The sequence below is a fragment of the Carcharodon carcharias genome, chromosome 13 (assembly GCF_017639515.1).
Source record: "Carcharodon carcharias isolate sCarCar2 chromosome 13, sCarCar2.pri, whole genome shotgun sequence".
Classification (NCBI taxonomy): Eukaryota; Metazoa; Chordata; class Chondrichthyes; order Lamniformes; family Lamnidae; genus Carcharodon; species Carcharodon carcharias.
In genome coordinates, this window is record NC_054479.1 from 28177513 (window position 1) to 28199533 (window position 22021).

General features: G+C 38.1%; 1 protein-coding gene across 4 annotated transcripts in view; it reads left to right on the forward strand.

Moving 5' to 3' along the window:
- Positions 1-3769: 3769 nt before the first annotated feature.
- zgc:193801 (uncharacterized protein LOC564476 homolog) overlaps positions 3770-22021 on the forward strand; it is a 69091-nt gene continuing 50839 nt past the window's right edge. For 2 of the 4 annotated variants that reach the window (XM_041203364.1, XM_041203367.1), the window contains exons 1-2: positions 3771-3943; positions 15802-16000. In XM_041203364.1, coding sequence (XP_041059298.1) covers positions 3929-3943; positions 15802-16000 — 214 coding nt within the window. In that variant the 5' untranslated portion in view covers positions 3771-3928. Of the gene's footprint in view, positions 4040-15801; positions 16001-22021 lie in introns of all 4 variants that reach the window. The other 2 variants (XM_041203366.1, XM_041203365.1) reach the window with 2 other exon arrangements.

The window sequence follows — 22021 nt, forward strand, 5'->3', positions numbered from 1 at the left end:
TGGAATTTCTCTTTAAAAGGTATCAATCTATAAGGTGATCATTACAAGTCATAGGAATTCACAATGGAAAAATTGTTGACATAAAATATGAAAAAGGGTGGCTAGCATTAGGATTTGTAAACAGTAAGCTAGAGACAGTGGAAATCCAAAGAGGCTTGAGGTCCATGTGCATTGATCATTAAAATGTCATGGACAGGTACCAAAAATAATCAAAAAGGTTAATGGAATGCTGGGCTTAACATCCAGAGGACTAGAACACAAGTGGGCAAGAGTCATGCTGCAGCTACAGAAAGCCCTGGTTAGACCACACTGAGTGCTGTTAGCAATTACATAGAAACATAGAAAACAGGAGCAGGAATATGCCATTTAACCCTTTGAGTCTGCTCTACAATTCAATATGATCATGGATGATCCTCTATCTCAACACCATACTCTTGCATTTTCCCCATACCCCTTGACACCTTTAGAGTCCCAAAATCTATCTATTTCCTTCTTAAATATATTCAGTGACTTGGTCTCCACAGCCTTCTGTGGTAGAGAGTTCCATAGGTTCACCACCGTCTGAGTGAAGAAGTTTCTCCTCATCTCAGTGCTAAATGGTCTACCCTGTTTCCTCATAATGTGACCCCTTGTTCTAGATCCCCCAGCCAGAGGAAATATCATCCCTGTATCCAGTCTGTCCATCCCTGTCAGAATTCTATATGTTTCAATGAGATCTCCTCTCATTCTTCTAAACTCAAGTGAATACAGGCCTATCGGCCCAATCTCCCCTCATAGACAATCCTGTCATCTCAGGAATCAGTCTGGTGAACCTTCACTGCACTCCCTCTATGGCAAGTATACCCTTTCTTATGTAAAGTGACCAAAACTGCACACAATACTCCAGGTGTGGTCTCACCAAGGCCCTGTACAACTGCAGTAAGACATCCTTGCTTCTGTACTCAAGTCCTCTCGCACTGAAGACCAACATACCATTTTCCTCCTTAACTGCTTGCTGCACCTGCATGTTTGTTTTCAGTGATTAGTGTACAAGGACACGCTGGTCGTTTTGTATATCAACATTTCCCAATCTATCACCATTTAAATAATACTCTGCCATTTGGTTTTTCATACCAAAGTGGATAACTTCACACTTATCCATGTTTTACTGCATCTGCCATGTATTTGCCCACTCACTCAACATGTCTAAATCACCTTGAAGCCTCCTTCTCATTGCCCACATTCCCACCAAGTTCCACGTCATCAGCAAACTTGGAAATATCACATTTGGTTCCCTCATCCAAATCATTGGTATATATTGTGAATAGCTGGGGCTGAAGAACTGATCCCTGCAGTCACTACCCTACTAGTCACCACCTGCCACTCCAAAAAAAAAATTATTCTATTCTCTGTTTCCTGTTGGCCAAATAATTCTCAATCCATGCCAATATATTACCCCCCAATCCCGTGTGCTTTAATTTTACATGCTAACCTCTACTTTATCAAAAGCTTTCTGAAAATCCAAATATGCCACATCCACTGGTTTTCCCTTATCTAATCTGCTAGTTAGGTCCTCAAAACACTCCAGTAGGTTGGTCAAACATGATTTCCCTTTCATAAATCCATGTTGACTTTGTCTAATCCCATTCTGGGCATTATATTTTAGGAATGATGTATTGACTTGTAGGGAATGCAGCATAGATTTACTAGAATGATATCTAAACCCCAAATGTTAACTGAGGAGAAATGACACAAACTATGGGTGATTGCCTGGAATTTAGAAGATTTCCAGTGGTTTGATTGAAGTTTTCAAAATAATAATGGAAACAGGGTAGATAAAAATGACTTCCGTTGGTTTAGGTTATCAAGGACTGGGGGAGATATCCTTAAAAGTAGAACCATGTCTTTCAGGAATGAAATTAAGGAACACTTTTACACACAAAGGGTGGTAGAAGATGGCACTCTGTCCTGCAAACGACAGTTGGGTTTAAATTTGAGATTGACTGATTTTGTTATTGGAACCTTTTTATTGTCCAAAGGTTTAATATGGGGCGAAGGCTGGTGTGTGGAGTTAGGTCGCAGCTCAGCCATGATCTTACTGAATGACGGAACAGGCTCCAGGGTCGAAATGGTTTACCGCTGTTTCTGTGTTCCTAGGAAGTGCGTGCAGAATGCTTTGTATATACTGCCATAGATATTCCAGTTGTTTTTTCCCCTTTATTGTGCTGTATACTATGTGTCTGCACAAGTTTACAAAACAACAATAATAAAGTGCACAGTCCCTACAGGAAGCTTCCATATCTTGATGAGGTCCAATAAATGGTTTGCTGCCGCGTCTTTTGGTGAACCCGTTTTCGATTGAAAATATATTCAGGATTTAGTTAAAGCCCATGAATCAATCAGGAGTTTGATGAGTTCCACGAGTAGAGTTAACTTTGTTTCAATTTTTCCATACTTCCTTGTTTTGTGATAGCTCTGTGTGCCTTACTTTATCTGGAAATAAAATTGTCTCTTTTACCAAATCATTTCCGTTAAATAAAATCGGTCCGGATTGATTAAACATATGAATTCATTGATGCCTGAGAAAATGTTCGATATCAAAGGGATTTTACTTCATTGATTAATGTCAGTTTTATACTTTGGGGTCTAGACTTGAGCCCACCTCAGGGAGAAAAAACAATAAAACAGCCCCAAGAAACCAAAGATTTCATTTCAATGGCAAAGCAGGTCCAAAACTCGCAGGTTGCATAGATGCCTGCAATATCCAACTCATTTTAGCAGAGCTCGTAGCTCCGAGTCAACTATTGTAAGGGTTAATAAATATAGAAACATAACGCCAAAAACGAAAGGGTTTTGGCCAAAAGCCTTCCTCTAATTCACTTCTATAGTCTCATTACTTTAGATTTAAGTTTAAAACTACACACGAACATGTCATTTAGCTCTTTAAAACTATTTTAATAAATCATCCCGTTTTAAAGACGATATTATTTCATCTAGCGGAAAGGTGTTGTTTAATTCAATCTAAACACTCAGCATATTGCGATTTTTTAAAAAAAAGACACAAACCCCTTTAATGTAAAATTCTTACCTATTTAATTTTTCAATCATTCAAACAAAATATATTTCTGATCTTCCGACTGAAGCATCAGATTCTCTTATTTATTTCAAGGTTAATGGAATTTTAAATTAAATTAAGCATGGATGATGACAAGTGCTAGATTATTTCCGATCCCCATACTTCCTTTAAAACTATGCAATTGCAAGACCCGGTTTAATGGCAGCTACAAAAGCAGCGGTGAAAGTTGAACCTTTAGATGTCGATTCAATGAAACAATTAAAGCGACATACAATAAAATGGTTTGACTTCCTTTCCCTTCTATCATAAAAAATAGCTGATTTAATTTTTGTGACAAAACTTCAATACAATTGTAAATATAACTTTGCATATTATCTGGCTGTGGACGTAAAATAATCCTTGATTAATTTAGAATCCTTAAAAACATTTAGAAAGGTCTATATCTGTATTTCAGTATCTTCAAAGTATAAATCTCGGCCGGTGGACAAAAATGGGTACTGCTGGAATTTGCAGCTTCTGGGCTGCGGTGTGAAGCTGGCGCAGCGCATTGGGTGTCAGTCAGAGCCCACCTTTTGGTCCGTTTCCAAGAGAGCCGAAGAGAGCATTCGGCAATTTCCACTGCCGGACCCGAAGCCGAGCTCCCGCCGAACGCGGCATTCGGCGATTTCCGCTGCCGCGCCCGGAGCCGAGCTCTCGTTTCTTCGTGGCCGAACCGAAGGTGACGTATTCAGTGTTCGCCATCCGGTTGAAATTGATGACGAGAAACACACAAAACAAAAAGCGCCTCCCAAGCCGGTTGTTGTGATGCTGACATTTTAACCAATAAACCGCCAAATGGTCGAGTGGGGGACCGGCTAGAATTTGAAGAGGGATATGACAGCTTTCATTGTGAGTACTGTACCTGCTGCAGGCTGACAGTGAAGCAGGCCGGCGTTTTGACTGGGGCTCTCCTAAAATGGCGGTTATCTCTTCCACCTCTAATGGGTTTGTTATATTTACAGAAATATATATATATAAATATATATTTGAAAACGTATGTGATTTACTTTCAGCCGTCTTGTCTACGAAGAGGTGCCAACACAGACCATACTTTCTAACCCAATATGGTCACCTGATGTAAAGCTAGTACCTGCCCAGGAGGTTTAAAAGATTTAAAGAGCAGTGATGTGTTTCACATGTTCATTTTGTCCTAAGTAGTTGGCCAGGCAGATAGAGAAATTTGATCAACCGTTCTTGGCCGGCTCCGGCAGAAAGACGTTGTTTAAAATATTGAATATATTACAAGTGAGAGGCAATATAAGATCTCTCAAATTATCCTGTTAAAACTAAAGGAAAATAACTTGTTAGATGTTTGTGCATTTTCATCACAAGAATGCCAAGAAGAAAAGTTTCTCTATTGTACATGCGTATTTTACCTTCTGTAAGAAAACAAATAAAATAAACCATAGTTATGGATGGGAATTTTACTAGTTCTGTATATTGCAAAGTTTTCTAGAGCTTTTAAAGTATGCCTTGAGACATAGGAAAGCTCGGGTCTGCCTGTTTAGACATCAGTGCAAATTCCCCAAGCCTTTCTGTATTCTTAACTCACAATATTAACACGAGTCGCTTTCACGTCTAACCAATCTATGTTTTTGTGCCATGTAATACCCAGTCATACATAGGATTGTTAGATATCAACATAACCTAGTTACCATAAAGCTGAGCACAGTACCCTGTGGCTGTGGCAATTTTAGATTAATGTGTGAACATCTCCAATCCTAACTTTATAACCGTTAAAGGTTCTTAAGAAAAATATTTTTAAAAGTTGAATTCATAGGTTTAGTTTACAGTATCCTCTAGGCTGAACATTTTTTAACTTTTAACAAAGAAATGAAAATGAATCTATAAAATTAAGCAATGTAAATTTAGGAATCTTGTAGAAGTAGAGTGTAGAAGCCAACAAATAACCCCTTACCCGTTTTGCTAAATGAATGCAAAGACCGCCAAGGACTGTGTAGAATTCATTTTGCCATAAATACTTAAGGGTTCCAAATTTGTAGTTTAGGCTGCATGTTGAGTAATGTAAGAAGAAACATATTAAAGGAAATTTGATTGTAATTATTTAAAAAAAGTATCTCAGTTAGTGACTGTTCTGTCATAATGACTTCCTTAATCCACAGTATCAAAAATAAACTGTCAGAGTTCTAGAATCCAATGTACGCAGTAATCCAAATGCATAAAATATGTTGGGATACTTAACTCGACACCTTCACCTCATCTGAATTTAAATCTGTGGAGAGTCTATGATTGTGTTGAACTGGATCATATTTTTGGGGTTGCCACACTATGTATCTTAAGGGATTAGTGGCAATACAACTGACCTGCGTGCGCCCCCCCCCCCCCCCCCCCCCCCCCCCCCCCCGCCATTTACAAGAGCAGTATGTACCCAAATGTATCAAGACCTGAACAATATTCAGGCTTGGACTGATAAATAGTAAGTAACGTTTTCCAGACAATGATCATTTCTAACAAGAGAAATTCTCTAACCACTTCTTAACATTCAACAGCATTACCATCACTGGATTCCCCCACCATCAGTATTTTGGGGGCTTCTATTGACCAGAAATTGAACTGAATCAACCACTTAAATACTGTGGTGACAAGAGCATGTCAGAGGCTGGGAATTCTGTGGCGTTAACTTGCCTCATGACTCCCCAAAGCTTGTCCACGAGGTACAAGTTAGGAGTGTGATGGAATACTCTCCAATTGCTTGGATGAGTGCATTTCCAACAGCACTCAAGAAACATGACACCACCCAAGACAAAGCATCTTCTTGAGGGCACCTAGGGATGAACATCAAATGTTGGCCTTGCCAATGACTCTCGCATCTTAAGAATGAATAAGAAAAAGCTGATCTGCTGCTGAAACTCTTATCCATGACTTTTGCTATCTCGAGACTCGACTGTCCAACGTTCACTTGCCTGGTGTTCTACCTTGCACCCTCTGTAACATCATCCAATGCCCTCCTGCCCATATTTTAATTTGCACCAAGCCTTATTCACCCACTACCCTGTGCCCTCTGACCCAAGTTTGCCCCCAGTCTGGCAATGCTTTGATTTTAAAATTCTTATCTTTGTTTTCTACTCCTTCCACCCCTATCTCTGTAACCTCCTCCAGCCCTACAACCTGTCGATATGTCTGCTGTCCTCCAATTCTAGCCTCTTGCATGTTTCATTGCTCTATCATTGACAACCAGATTTCAGCTGCCTTGGCCATGAGCTCTAGAATACCTGTCTGTGTCTTATTTGTTTTAGGGTGCTCCCTAAAACCTACCTCTTTGACCAAGCCTTTGATCGCTGGTCTTAATATCTTCTTTTATGGCTTGGTGTCAAATTGTGATTGATAAAACTTGTGTGAAGACCTTCTGGGTATTAAATGCATTATATAAATGCAAGTTGTTAAATTTAGCTGCCTAGATTTTATTTTCTTTCTTAATTTATGCAGTAGGAAAGTAACAATGATTTTTAGCTATCAAGGTCAAAGCTAGCAATGTAGTTAACAATGTTTGATGATAATTCTGCTCAGTGTGCTTATATGACCGAAGGAGATATCAAATCTCACTTAATTTTTGCATTTTGCGCATTGCCTGCATTTTTTTGTGGCTCTGACAGACCACACTGTAACTATCATGGGAATATGCTATCGATCATTTGCACCCTTGCTGATGCAGTAAATGTTTGCTGCAGTAGTGGATTTTGCAACCTTAGCCACTGCAGTTTCTGAATACAAGCTCTTGAAGGGTGTGCCAGACACAGATTTCCGTAGTGCATGCTATGGTTCTGCTATAGTTTTATTTGCTTTATTTGACTATTTAGCTCTGCTGTATTAAGCATCAACAGTGTGCAATATGATCAATGATTATCTATTGATTTTTTTTCTAGCAATGATTGAAATAAAGGGCAGGCTAGAAACTTCTATTTATGTCTCACTAAAGCACATTTTGTTTCAATTTTAACTTATGAGGGATATCAGTTCTCAAAGTACCAGAAATTGGATTTTATCGGTTTCTTCTTAATGTCAGGTATTTCCAAATAATATACAGGTTTTATCTTTAAATTATCTGATGAAGTATAAATGTCTTTTATCCGACCACTTAAAAATGGCAGTCAAGAAAAGCATTGAAAAACTAGGGACTTCATGTCAGTTAGAGGGATCTAGGTGTCCTAGTGCATGAATCACAATAAGGCTAGTATGCAGGTACAGCAAGTAATTGGGAGAGTTAATAGAATGCTTTTGTTTAGTGTGAGGGGAATTGATTAGAAAAGTAGGGAGATTATGCTTCAGTTATACAGGATACTGGCAAGACCACATCTGGAGTACTGTGTACACTATTGGTTTTCTTGTTTAAGGAAGCATGTAGATGCGTTACAAACAGTTTGGAGGAGGTTTACTAGACTAATACCAGGAATGGGCGGGTTGTCTTATGAGGAAAGGTTGGACGGACTGGGCTTGTTTCTACTGGAGTTTAGAAGAATAAGGAGCGACTTGATTGAAACCTTTAAGATCCTGAGAGGTCGTGACAGGGTAGATGTGGAGAGAATGTTTCCTTGTGTGAGAGAATCTAGAACTAAGAGTCATAGTTTAAAAATAAGGGCTCGCTCATTTAAGACAGAGATGAGGAGAAATTTTTTCGCAGAGTTGTGAGTCTTTGGAAGTCTCTTCCTCAAAATTCAGTGGGAGTAGATTCTTTGAATATTTTTAAGGCTAAATAGATTCTTGATAAACAAGGGTGGGGGTGGGGCGAAAGGTTATCAGGGCTAGGCAGGAATGCGGAGTGGATGTTACAATCAGATCAGCCATGATCTTATTGAATGGTTGAACAGGCTCGAGAGGCTATGGCCTACTCCTCCTAATTTGTATGCTCGTATGTATGTTTGGAGAATAAATATCAAGCTTATAAAGCATCAAAGTAAATATGTTAATGGAAAAATTTTGCAGTATGTACTAGAATTTTATTCAGCCTTGGTTCAAGATCCCACAACACTATTTGAAAAAGAACAGAGGTGTTTGCCCCAATGTCCTGCTCAATGCTTGTCCTTCAGCCAGTAGTACCTAAAACAGATTATCTGGAAATTCATTTGTTCGCAGTTTGTGGGACCTTGCTATATGCTAATTTGGCTGCAGCATTTGCCTACAAAGTAACAGTTATTAAACTACGCTTTGGCTATAAAGTGCTGTACAACATCACTTAGGTGCCATTAAATGAAAATTCTTCCTTTCTCAGTTTACAAGCGGAAAGGTCACCCAGCTGAACAATTTTCCAAAGCAAAATCGAGATGTAAGCCATGCACAGCTAAACTGACTGTCCTTAGTTGAACCTTGGCGCAGCCAGTGTAGTTCTCTGATCCAGTTAGCTGTGGTTTTTGCAGCAGTCATGGAGCGTAGCAGGAATAAATCAGTGGCAGATAATCAATGAAGGTTTTTTCAAAAGAAAAATAACATAAGTTTGCAGAGTTAGAAGGGACATCTCAAATACACACACTTTTGATGAAACATTCTTAAAAAAAATAAACCCCACCTTATTTCAGCTGTCTCAAAATTCTATCTTAATATTTTGGAGGCATTACTAAGGAATATTGGAATTGACCATAAATTCAAAGGTGAACAATTTCTCAATAGAGAGATAAAGAGAAACTTTTAGAATTGATAGCCACATGGCTTTTAAGTTTTCTGGTTTGTCCATTTTTTTGATGTGTTGGAAACTAGGGCAAAACATTAATGGAGAGGGACACCCATGGATCAACAGTACTAATGAGAAGTGCTCGCTTGCATTTGTCCTTTTAAATTCATAAATACGTCTGTTGGAAGCTTTGCTTATTTTACCATATGCTCTCCAGGTTATGAAATTCAGTTGCCAAAAACCTTGAAAACTGGTTAGTTATATAACTTATAATGAAAAATAAAGCTTTGTAGATTGCATTCCATAGTTTACTTTTCAAATTTAGAGTGCAGCCTTCTTTTCATTTTCTCAATTAGTTTTCTCTCATCCTCTCTAGGTATGCTTGAGAAAATTCAAGTGGATAATTTAGATTGCAGGCAGAATAGATGCTTGATGGCTGGTATCAGGAACTCACTGTCTGAAAATTAACAATATTGAACTGCAGCCTTTTGCTTTGTGGCACTCTAGGCTGAAGACATTCCTTAATTCTGTATCAAGCTAGATTTGCTGTGCCTGTTTGTCAGTTCCAAAATTCCTCAATTTCTTGTTCATAGACTGCTGGCGCTGGTTCAGCTGGCAAGAAATTCCTAGCTTAGCAGTATAAATGTCCTTCTGAGACATTGACAAGCTTCACAGAGAATGATGGACAACCTGTCCCACGTCTGCTTAATTGTTGCCTGTTGTCCTTGCAGCCACTGCAGCTGCATGGTTGGGAGAAGGTTGCAGGTGCTTCCACCATGGCATTCCTTTTCTCTTAGCAGCTGAACTGTTTTCCACTCATCTGCCTTCTATGATTTCCTGTACAGCTTTGAAGCAGATGCTTTTTGGGCCCATAAAGATCGCACCAGAGGTATAAGATAAGCTTCCACACCACTGATTTTGCCATGTCATTGAGACCAAAGACATGCTAACTGACAAGAACGAAGGATCAGATGCTGAACTTTATAATTACATAAGCAGAGCAGAATTGGAAAATATTATGCTACAATGTACATTGTTCTGAGACTTTATTATAATACATTCTAGAAAAGGTAAATTTGAAGCAATGTTTCAAGCAATTCAGTGCCGATTGCCAAAAGTCAAATTTAGGGCGCAAGCTCTTTTTCACAGTGTTTGGGTATGATGATGAATACAAAAATCTTTTAAGAAGCAGTTAGATGGTGCAGGTTTCTCTGGATAGATCAGTGAAAATGGGCCAAATTATTTTCCATTAATCTGTTCATAAGATTGATGTGAATGAGTAAATCAATATACTGTGGCAGGTTAGTTTGTTACACCACATGTCTAAATTTTATTTATCTAATACCTATAGTGTGCAGACTGATGCTTTTATCTTCTTGGAGACAGTTTATTGTTTTCTTAATTTATTTTGCTTGATGATTTTTTTTTTCGTTGGTGAAGAGCTTTTTTGCATGATCATTGTGAAAAAGAATTTCTCGACAGCAACCTTGAAAGAAGGTGATATACATAAACTGTTAGAGGTTAGAGGCTGTAAAACATTATAGGATAGGAACATTTGGAGCAATACTTTGAAAGAGATGGGGTTAAGTTACCATCTCTATAAATGGTACTTGGCAGCTGCTCACTAAAATCCCTTCAGAAATGCAGTTGAACTGGATGGAAAAAAAAGACAAAAATGGATTTAAACTTTTCCTAAAATTCTGTTAAGTTATTATAATATATGTCAGACAGGGGTTTGAGAAAAAATGAATTATTTGTTCAGGTGAGCGTCCATTTGAATTCACAAACTATGTGAGCACCACCAATTTGCTTTAGTATTTGCTATAAAATTATCAACACTTGATATCTGAATGTTTGAATCACTACAGCAATATTGTCCTTTCCCTGTTGCCGTGTAAATTTGTACTCCTACCCCTTCCTCCCTTTCACATTCCCAGTAATTGCTTTTTTTGTCTTAACTATTCACCAAACAAGGAGGTTGATCAAGGACTATCGGCCTTTTTATATCCCTCTATGATTGACTGAAAAATTCACTGTGCAGAGTGCATATCCATATATGGCTAGGATGCCATTTTAATTTTAATGTGATCTGACAGCAGTCAGGTCTGAGAGGTTTTCATGTTTGAAAACTGACAAGTTTGCAAAGCCTAAATAAAAGTTAAAATAAAATTTGACAGCTTATTTTTTGTCTTCATTGGATATGAATTTATTTAATGCAAACAATAAAATTTAATATAAATGAAGGTTTTGAAAACCCATTCCATGTACTAGCTTTCAGTACATGGATATGGTACACAATCTGTAATGTGAGGCAATGATGGTAAAAATATATAGTATATTCTATTCTAATTTTACTTAATGATTAAGAAATAAATGAAGTTTTGTTTCCATTCATTACTGTTTGCAACAATTAACTTATTACACAGGTAGAATTTGAACAGATATGCATGGCTTACAAGATGGTGCAAAAATAACAAATTTGGTATTCTGCTTTGCTTTACAGTGGCAGTCACAAAATAACAGCACTTTTCGTTTTTGAATGATTTTGTGTCAGTTCATGGAATATTTGAAAGAATAGCCAACCATAATTTTCAGTTGTTCAATGAAGTGATTATGCTCTTACAGTAGTTTTTAGCCTGGGGGAATTGACCAGTCAAGATAAAAATAGCAACAACCGCTGTTTCTAGAAATGGGAGTTTTGATTCTCAGAAGGGAAATGAATGGTGCACTTGTATTGCTTTTCATTCTGTTTCCATGACTTCTAAGATGCTTCACAACCAATGAATTATTTCTGAAGGGCGGTCAGCTTTTGGAATGGAGGAAAACCTTGTTGCCAATTTGAATGCCGCAGAATCCCTTAAATAAAAAAGAGACACGTGACCAGTTGATCTGTTAATAGTTTTGATTAACAGAGGAAATTTTGGGCTTCAACCAACAACTTTCTCACTCATTAGTGAGAGATCTACTGACTAGGTCAAGCTGAAACGTAGCCAGGCAATAGTTACACCTCATGTACGTTGTATGATTTTTTTTTTAAAGCTGTTAATTTGAGGTCCAAATTAGTATTTTCAAAATAAGCAGTTTCCTGAATTTTTATGTTCTAAACTATCAAAATTAAATGTAATTTCTTTTAGAATTGCACTTTTAGTTGAGATTGTATTTTTTAATATAATAGAAAGTGATATTTATTTACACTATCATGCTTTATTATCATATTTTTTTTGAGTTAATATTTATCTTAAGGAGATTACTTTTGTCCTTTGATAAAATTATTAACAATTTTTCCTTTATTTTAGAACTGCCAATCAGAATGATGCAATCATTTAACTTTCTGCAGAAATGTTTTTAGAAACCTAATTACATTAAGAATGGCTGAAAAATGGACAGTCACTGTGTACTTGTCATAATGTTATTATGGTACTTCTAAATTTGCTAACGAATACTAATTATTTACATCAGTTAGCCCATTCAGTTAATCCAGCAGCAGAGAGTCAAAATGCAGTATTTAAAATGGATGATGTATTCGGAAAGACCAACTTATTAGATGTGTATTTACCTTGAGAAATGAATCATTGAATTTCCATGACTGTCCTAGGTTACCCTCATTTAGAGATGAAGACTGTATATGGGAACGTGTTTAGGTGTTTGTTAAAAATATTAGTTTTTTTGCAGTAAATTTACATAAACATTTTGGTTCTGAATTACGTGTAATTTTAAACATGTACAGTGGAAGCATTTAATAGATCAGAAATGAGCCTGATATTTTAGCAATAGCCTACCACATATAACTTAGCTATTCATTAATGTCCACATACACCATGTCATATTTTCCTTTGACAAAATTAACAAACATTCAGAAATCAAATGAAGTTCAAATATAGTAAATTTAAAGGTTGTTGAATAAAATGTTTCTTTGCTATTAGACGTGTAAACTATTGGGCATAAAGCACTATCGGGCTTTCCTCCCCCCTGCTTCAAAATGTTCGCTACTCCAGGATCTTGGTCGAGTGAAAAGATAATCTCTGGCTTCTTTACTCCAGTATATGCTATATCCTTAAATCGCTCTCTCCTGCCTCTTCTATTCCTACCCCCAACAAAATCTGAGAGCTCATGGACTTATTTGTCACTAAGATTTAGACAATCTGATTAACTGTCTCTGCTACATACCTCAAATCGTTGCCTGCCTTAGCCCAGAGTATACATCTTTCTCTAGCCCTCCCCTTTCTCCCTCATGTCCTTTTCAAGCTTGTCTTTTCCAGGAAGCTCACCTCTTGCTCTCTGAACTGTTGATCGCACAACTTCCCTTACTAGCCTCCATGCTTCCTGACACTGTAAGTGGTTTCCTGTCCTTGGGTACTGTCACCCTTTCTTTCAAAACTGCTGTCATCATCCACTGCTCATGTCAAAGTTGACTATTTGCCACCTCGTCATCCTAAATGACTTAAAGCTGAGTTTCTAACCATATTCTGCTCAATCACAAAGACTGAATGCTTCTATCTCTACAATACCAAACCCCCCATCCATACTTGACTATTTCAGTGCTCTTCTGATCAACCTATCCATCCTCTACCAAATATAAATGCCAAATTAACTAAAACTCTGCTGCCTGTATTCCAACAGCACCAAGCCCCATTGTATGATTTCGTAAATCTGCAGGGCTGTGGGGCAAGAGTAGGGGTGTGCGACCTACCGGATAGCTATGTCACAGAAGCATGATGAGTCAAATAGCCCTGAATAGAATACATCTATTCTGTAAGATTCTTTAATTCACTCCACATCTGCAGCCAACCTTGAAAAGACGCAGATTAGTTCTTTGCATCTCTATTCCTAAGATGAAAAGTGAGAACATACATTGGTATGGGAGAACACTGACATATAACCATAAAGCAGTATACCTTGGAATAATGTTTGACTGCACCCCAAGCTTCATCATTGTCATCATAATAAGGGGGAAGATGGCAGCCAGAAACAATATCTTAAGGAATCTGGCCAGCTCTGAATGGGAAACTGGTCTGAGAACATTGCAAACAGCTGCCCTTGCCCTGTGCTATTTAGCAGCTCAATATATTTGGCTGGTCCAGGAATGCTCTCCCTATTTCGGGAAGTCAGATACCGTCCTCAGTGCAGCTTATAGAGCTACTGGAGGCTGCCTGAAACCTACTAAAGTGAACAATCTGTACCTGCTTACTGCTATTGTCCCACCCCCCATAAGGAGGCAAGTTACAACAGGAGTAGAATGAACAAAGCAGATCAGTGAGCCTCATTATCCTCTCTTCCAGGAAGAGCCAGCAACAAGGGGCCAGCTTCTTACATACTGTCTAGCCCCTAAACTGTGAACCCCACGGCTGATGCCTTGCTGATCGGTCAACATTTCTAGAGATGAAGGCGCATGTATTGTCTAATAACCTAGAGGAATATCTCCTATAGGAACCAGGGAAACATGGTCTACCTGGCGGTGTCTCAATTGCCTTAGGATGAGTGCCTCTGCAAAGCCCTTATGCAGAAGTGGGAATGCAACCAAACAAATTCTGTTGACTGTGACCTTGGGGAGGCACCCCAAACGATGAAACATCTCCTAGAATGCCCTCTACTACCAGAGCCATGTAGCCCTTAAAGGTCTTCAACTCTCAAGCCAGAACCTGCATAGAGCACTGGCAGAAGAAGATGTAGTGACATGAGAAGACAGAGACTCACCCATCACCCATGTGCTCACTGAGCAGATTTTGGTCTCCTAAATCTTACAATTTAAAATTCTTACCCTTTCATTCAAATCACCTCACGGTCTCACTCTTCCCTATCTCTTATCTGCCCCAGCCCCTCAACCCTCTGTGATCCTCCAACTCAGGAATCTTGTGAACCCCCTCACTCTCTTTCCCTCAGCATTGATGACTGTGCCTTCAGCTGTCCAGGACATGAGCTCCGTAACTCTTTTCCTAAATATTTCTCCACTTCTTCCTGAAAAACCACGTCTTTGACCAAGCTTTTAGTTACCACTCCTCATATCTCTCTGGCTCAGCGTCAATTTCTGACGGTGTTTATGCTCCTGTGAAGCAACTAGAGACCTTATTCTATGTTAAAGATGTGAAATAAATGCAAGTTACTTTGCACTTTATCTTTGTAATAAACATTGAGATTATAATGAAGCTTGTCTTCTCTTGCAGTTTTCCCCACTACCCTTCCCTTTTAAAAGTGTTGGTCATATGGGGGCACAAGGCCATGTGCCACACTGAGGAATGTATGAATTTCCATGAATACTAAATGGATCTGACTGCCCTGAGGCAGGTCATTGTTGTCAGTTTAATAAACAGAAGCAGCTCTCTCTTCCACTAATTATTTATAAATAAGCTATGGTGAACTTGACCTTTCCTTTGTCTGATTAATCCCCATTCTGAATGGGAGTTGAAGGTGGAGTTTTCATTTAAATTCCTCTGCTTGTATTCTCTGCCGCCAGCCCCCCCAACCCCCCGCCGCTATGCAAGTGCAAGTTTATTTTTGAATGGATTTTAATGCAGCTTTACAGTTCTAGTGGTTTAGCTTTCCTTGTATCATCCTTTCCTGTGAGTTTTGAAGATGATGCGAGATAATAGTAATGAAAAAGTGCATTATCATTTTTATAAGTCACCTTCACCTGTTTATGACTATTTCTGTAAAAATTAACCTGGAGAAGAAAATACAGAATACAGAAAATATCCTGCCCCACATATGGAGAATGTGGCTCTCTAAGGTTTCAGCTAATTCTGTTGTTGAGCAATTTGCTATGCTTGTGACATCACATAGTCACTGCCAATTTTACCTCCCTGTAACTGAGCAATGAGACCGGGAACCCTGTTATTTAGGGGATTACGAACATGAACTGATGTTTTGCAGTCCAATTATGCTGTGATGTGCGGTGCAATCTTTACTTTCTGCAAATGTGCTGTCTTCACCCAACCTCCATGTAGCTTACAGATTTAGAATCACAACTTGTTGAACAAGCATGGTACTAAACATAAAAGTGGTTATATTAATGGGTGAATAGTTCTTTAAAGAGAGTATTTGGGTGGCATTTGTCTAATTATGTTTTCTACCTTGATTTTGTGTGCAGACTCATCCATCAGTGAGGGTTAAAGGAACAGAGCATAACTACAATCCAGTTCTCTGCCAGGATGAGAAATGTTCTTCTAATTCTAAAGGTAGCCACATGCACTGTCCCTTTTGTAGTGTGACTGAAGCCTACCTGGACCCTGTCATCTTGAGAGCACATTACAGAGTTAAACACGTTGATAAAGGACTTGATTTCGCAGGTAAGAGAATAAACTCCACGTTGACCTTATAGGCCCCACAGATTTTTTTTTCTCTAATGTTGCTTTACTTCCTCTGAAAATTGTTGAAAGGGGTAAATTGAAACATTATTGCACATTGGTACTGGATAGCTAGGTATCACAAGTAATAATAGAAAATGCCAAAAATATACAGAACGTCCACCCAAGTCTATAAAGAGAAAAGACATTATGAAACATCTTGGGAGCTATGATCTATCCCACAAACCATTTCATCTGTTTTTCAATTTACGCCCGTGGAGCAATGAGTGCTTCCAGAGCAAAGAATTAGATTTCTGAAGGCGTTTTGTTGAGCAAAGTGATTTTAAATGAAGGAAAGTCGCAAGTCTAAGAGAATCTTAAACTACTAATTATGCCGATGGAAACAATTAGCAAGTCCGAGTGAATCTGAAGTTACTAATTGTGCCACATGAATAGCAGGCCTCTATGCTGTTGTTGCTTTGTGATGCATGTGTACATTGTGGACAACTCACCATTACATTGGGTCTTGCAGTTTCAGACTGACACAAGCATTTAAACCAGTTACATCAGAGTATTGTTAAGGCACAGCAGATGGTAAATGCCGAGCTGCTCAAATCTCAGAGGGAAACTTGAAACAGCTGCCACAACTGTTTTGCAATTTGTATTTTATTTCAAGATGCGTGCTTTGAATTTGGTAGTAATAAGTCCACCAAGATTTGGAGGTTTTTTGCAAAACTAAATTAACACTTTTTGATAAAAGAAAAGATTGTAAGCACATAGGTCTACTACTATAATAACTCCTAAATTCTCTAATTAATCTGTGTCCCAGTTACACCTCTTTTAAGGCAAAAGTTAAAACAAATAGATTTAAACAAACCCAGGCAAAGCGCACAAAACCCTGGACAATAATATTCAAAGTGAGTTTTCTTAGCTTCGATTCCTGTAGACAGCGACTTTATGCACAGAGGCTGGAGACTTTTCACACTTGCCTTAGATCTTAGAATGCCTTCTCCCTTACACATAAGCTCATCTCCTTTAAAGATGTTCCTCCTTTTTAATGCAAATTCCATTATTCCCATATGTTTTTGCAATTTTGCTTTTCTCATAATATAAATCTTTTCATAGTATTAATTTTATCAATAACATTTGGGAAAAATAAACGCACTGGCTTAGCTTCTTCTGGCTAAGTGTAACATCTTACCATCTCTTTGAAGTTCAAACTAACCTAATTTATCTAAAAATGCAAATATTCCTTACACCTCACATTCTAAAACTTCAGCCACATTTACATATTTAGCATTTCAAACCTAGCTTCCCTTTTGATAAAAGTCTCTGGACCAGCTGTCTCCAATTCAATTAAATCTCTCTCTCTCTGTCTCACACACACACACACACACACACACACACACACACACACACACACACCAACCCTCACTTTTACAATAAATCACAATAACATTGAGAATTATTATACTTTCATGACATGATCAAGTTCCTTCAATTGAGAAGTATCATTGGCGGAGGCCTAGCAGCAATTTGCTTGTCTGCTTTGACAAGGAATAGTGTATGATATGGCAGAATGAAAAACTAGCAGATATAAAAATAAATATATTGCAATGTTTTATGGTTTCTTGTATTCCTTTCGTTACACTATTTTGACATTCATCAGTGAAGCTCTACAGAATGTCCATTTTAGTGGAACTTTGTACCCATTTCTGATTTATTTGCAATTTATTTTTTGCTAAAGTCAGGTCTGAGCTAGAAAACTGTACTGTACAAGGCCGGAGACACACCTTGTTGGTGAGAAAGAACATGGGTAATAAAAACAGGTAGTCAAAATCTGCTTGTATTAGATCTATGGAAATGACTACATGCAATTAAATGTTCATACAGACAGTGTAAGATGCAAGTAAAATATTTATACCTTCGTTGGACTCTTAATCTATCCTCCCACTCTAAATTACTTGCGTGTGTGAACCTCGAGTGCATGTCTGTGTGAAAGTTGTTTTTTATATTAGAGTGGGTTAAGTACAATAAATACAATTGTCTTTTAAAAAAATACAAGGAAACCTGTCTGTGTATGGTCATTTACATTCACAGCATGTAAACAGTTAAACACTCACAGGCAAATAAAAAACAATGTACAGTGACATCTGGGGGTCGGGAAGGAGGTGGGTGTACAGAGGGCTTCTTCAGTTTCAGTAGATAATTATGGTCCTATTGTGAATGAAACTATATAAAGTACCAACTTGCATGAATTGAAAATTCAAAGCTGTTCAGTACTCTGTTTATTTTATAGTTGATCATAACCTGTGTAAATTTGTCCAAATTATTTCCCCTAAAAGCCAGAACTAAGTTTACTGTTATGGTCAGGTGAGGAAGGGTACAATGGCTCCCCTTTTTTTCCCCCACTCCTCGTCTGACTGCAGCATGTATTTTTAAAAAGGATATGCTTGCCAATTCAGTGAGTGTTTAACTGTTTACATACTGTGAATGTAAATGACCATAGATCATACCCAGACAGGTTTCCTTGTATTTTATTTTTAAAGACAATTGTATTTATTGTACTTAACCCACTCTAATAAAAAAAACAACTTTCACACAGACATGCACTCAAGATTCACACATGCAAGTAATTTACAGAGTGGGAGGATAGATTAAGAGTCCAATGAAGGTATAAAAGTTAAAGGTATATGGATCTTGTAGTTTGATGGCTTGCATGGTTTCAGTCTAAGCTCGATGGTTTCTCTGGATTTGGTGTCAAGACGATCCAAATACATTGACAGATGATTTCTGTCTGTTCTGGAGTCAGCAGCTGCTTGGGTTACTTCTAAACACTGCCTGCGGTGGATTAATGGTTGATCAGCAGACGGAGTTTAAGCTTGCAGGCTGCATGGAGAGAAAGAAGCAGACAGACCGTGGCCCACTCAGGGGTCCTGTTTCTATGATGTCTCTTCTGTTTTATGGCCTGGAGAGAAGCAGTTTCTTAAATACAAAAGAGAGTTAGTTGGCTTGTCACATGATCCTCTCACCAACAGACCAGTAACTGAAACTATGGCTAGTGGATTCCAGGTCCATGTTTTACATGAGAAGATTATGGCTGGATGAATTCCTTTCTGAGCTAGAGTTCATAGTCTGAGGTGATTTTGTCTAATGCTTGGTCTCCACCCAGTTGAGTACCCAGGTGATTGTCTGGATACTTTGTGAATGGGTTAGGAGATGGTCCCATTCACACTCCTTAGGGGTAGTTGTTTCTGGTGAAGTTTACTAGATAGGATGACTCCATTTCAATGACTTCGGAGCGTGTAAGGTACAATCATGCAAATGACCAGCCATCTTAGAAACTGCTTTTTCAAATCACAGGAATGCTGTTTCGGTATTTTAAAACTCAGTGGTATTCAGTCAGCAAATACATAAAAGTTTTTGATATACAGCCATGGTTTTATGACATTAAATTCACTTTTATAGTAAAATTTAATGTAATGTTAGTTGTCATGCGGCAGTGTTGATATAAAAGTTTACTTCTAAATTTACAGCACCATCGTCAACATTTTAATTTACAATTTAACTTTGCTTTAAATATAACCTAATGCATTACGATGAATTTTGTACCTGATGCAGCCTGGTAAATTGAGGATATGCAAATCTTGCACTACATTTGTGTATATGTCCACCAGTCTCTTTTGGCAATTTAAGATCCAACTTGGATTGCTTGGCTCCTGTTAGCTGGAACTTTAACTGGCTTGTCCAGAAGAGAACTCAGTGCATGCCAGGATTCTTGTTATAAATTTAAATATTTAGAGATCGGGGAGCAGAGAACTCCTCTTGATGCTGTTTAAATTGCTCAGGAGGTCAACAGCACCATCCCTTCATGACTATATGAAGTGTTAAACTAAAGCAGGGCAAGATTACTGCATCTGGATTAGCCCCTCTCTTTACTTCAGAGTCAAGTCAGGCCCTGACTTCATCCACTGCCAATTTGGAGGAAGTTGGTTCACATCACCAGTAAATTTGTAGTATAATTACACTTTTCATTTGTGGATTATGATGTTTCAGATGTAGTTTTCTAAAGAACTGTTCCGTTAGTGTTTTGTCATATTAATAACTCCAGTAAGCTTTGAGTTTTTAAACATCTAAACTGTCAGATGTACCTTTTCTTTTGCATGTTGTACTGTCCCCTCCGTCTGCTAGGCCATGTGGACTATGCTTATTCAAATAATTGATTCATAAATTATTCTGTAGAACCTGTGGTAGTTTTAGACCAGTATACAACTAAAATAAAATGAACCTTTTTTTGGAGAATTATATGATATATATATATATATATATATATACGCGCACACACTTAAAAAAAAGTGAGAAAAGAGCATCAAAGCAACAGTGCGACCCCATAGACCAAAAAGCCACCCCTTGGCCACAAAATCTCATGGGAGAATTAAAAAAATCCCCATGCCTGATTTGGGAAAATATTGAACGTTTTTCTTTCATTCTGTAAAGAAATCAAACAAAGCTTGCATGTCAAGGATCAATTTTGGACCAGCTCCATAATTCAACTACATTCAAACCATTTCAGCTCCTTAACTGCTGATCAATATCCTCACTATGGATAGCCGCTTCAACTTACAAACCCATTTAGAAATGATCACCCCAGCAGATTTTTTTGAAATTTAATGCAGTAAGATGAGAAGTAATTAATTTTGGGAGGAAGAATGTGGAGAAAATCTCACACTAAATAGTTAAACTTTGAAAGAGTTGGAAGAGTAGAAACTTGGGAGTTCAGATACATATTTAAAAAGTGGGAAACAAATTGAAGCTGTGAACTGAACACTGCTGATTTGTCTCAGATATTACTGAAAAGTAGGAAGGATATTGACCAGCAGGCACATACAAAAGTTACCAATGGATGCCTAGCCAATGGGCAGTAACTCAAACTTATATTGATGATTTTCTGCTAGTCATCTAAAACAATATAGTGTTTCAAATACATATCCTGATAACCTAATTGGACAAACAAAAACAATCCTCTTAGATACGGCTCCCTGATTGGAAATAAATTGCCACTCCAGTTTACTGCATCCCCAGCTGAAACAGATAAGCTGTGTATATTAACCTTTTGTTGCTCTCCAACAGGTACTGTTTAGACTTCTGACAAGCAGAAGTTATTTACGTTATTAACATGGGAGGTACTTTTGGAGCATTCTGGATAATAACTCCTGTAAAAGTTGGGTGGAACTGGGTTGAACCTCCTGATTTGCAGGGGCTCCAGCCCTGGAACAAACTGTTTATACTGTTCTGGCAAGAGACCGGTTTAAATGTGAATTCTCTCCAATGTATAGGCATATAAAAGACATCAGATCTGGCCTGGTGACAACACTGCAGCAATATGTGTTTAAATCTGTTCCTTTGCACTATTGGCCTCAGCATCTCTCGAAGCCAGTTTTCCCAATTATCAAACAAAATTTGTGGTTTCAAAAGCTTATTTGGCCATTTTGCCTTAAAGGCCACTAGTGCGGTTTGATGGTGTTTTTTTTGCTGAAACCAGTGTTTATATCGGTATTGCTGAAAAAAGAGACATGTTGAAGTTTTTTGCCTTGCACTCATCAGGACATGCCGCATGAATACCAATATAAGGGGAAAACGAAAATTTATACTGTATGAGAAGAGAGTGCTGATTGGTTGGCAAGTGGACTCTAGAGGAGGTGTTGCCACCAGGAATGCACCAATTGATTATGTCAGACAGTTAACTGCCCAATATTGTTTGAAATTTAAGCCAAGCAACTTGATTCTGGTCAAGGCATTGCTCTGAGGAACAAGTCAGTGAATGGCTGTCACTTATTCTGTTTAGCTGAGACAGTCACCGTGTGTGTAGATATTCTTTCTGTCTGCAAAGAACAGGGCCCTGTATTAACATGTATTAACATGTGTATTAACATAGGTAGGTTCCAGTACACGCAAATGTGCCACACTGAGCCCAACTGAATCTTAAACTGATTGTCATGATTCTTAGCACACTGAGGATTATTT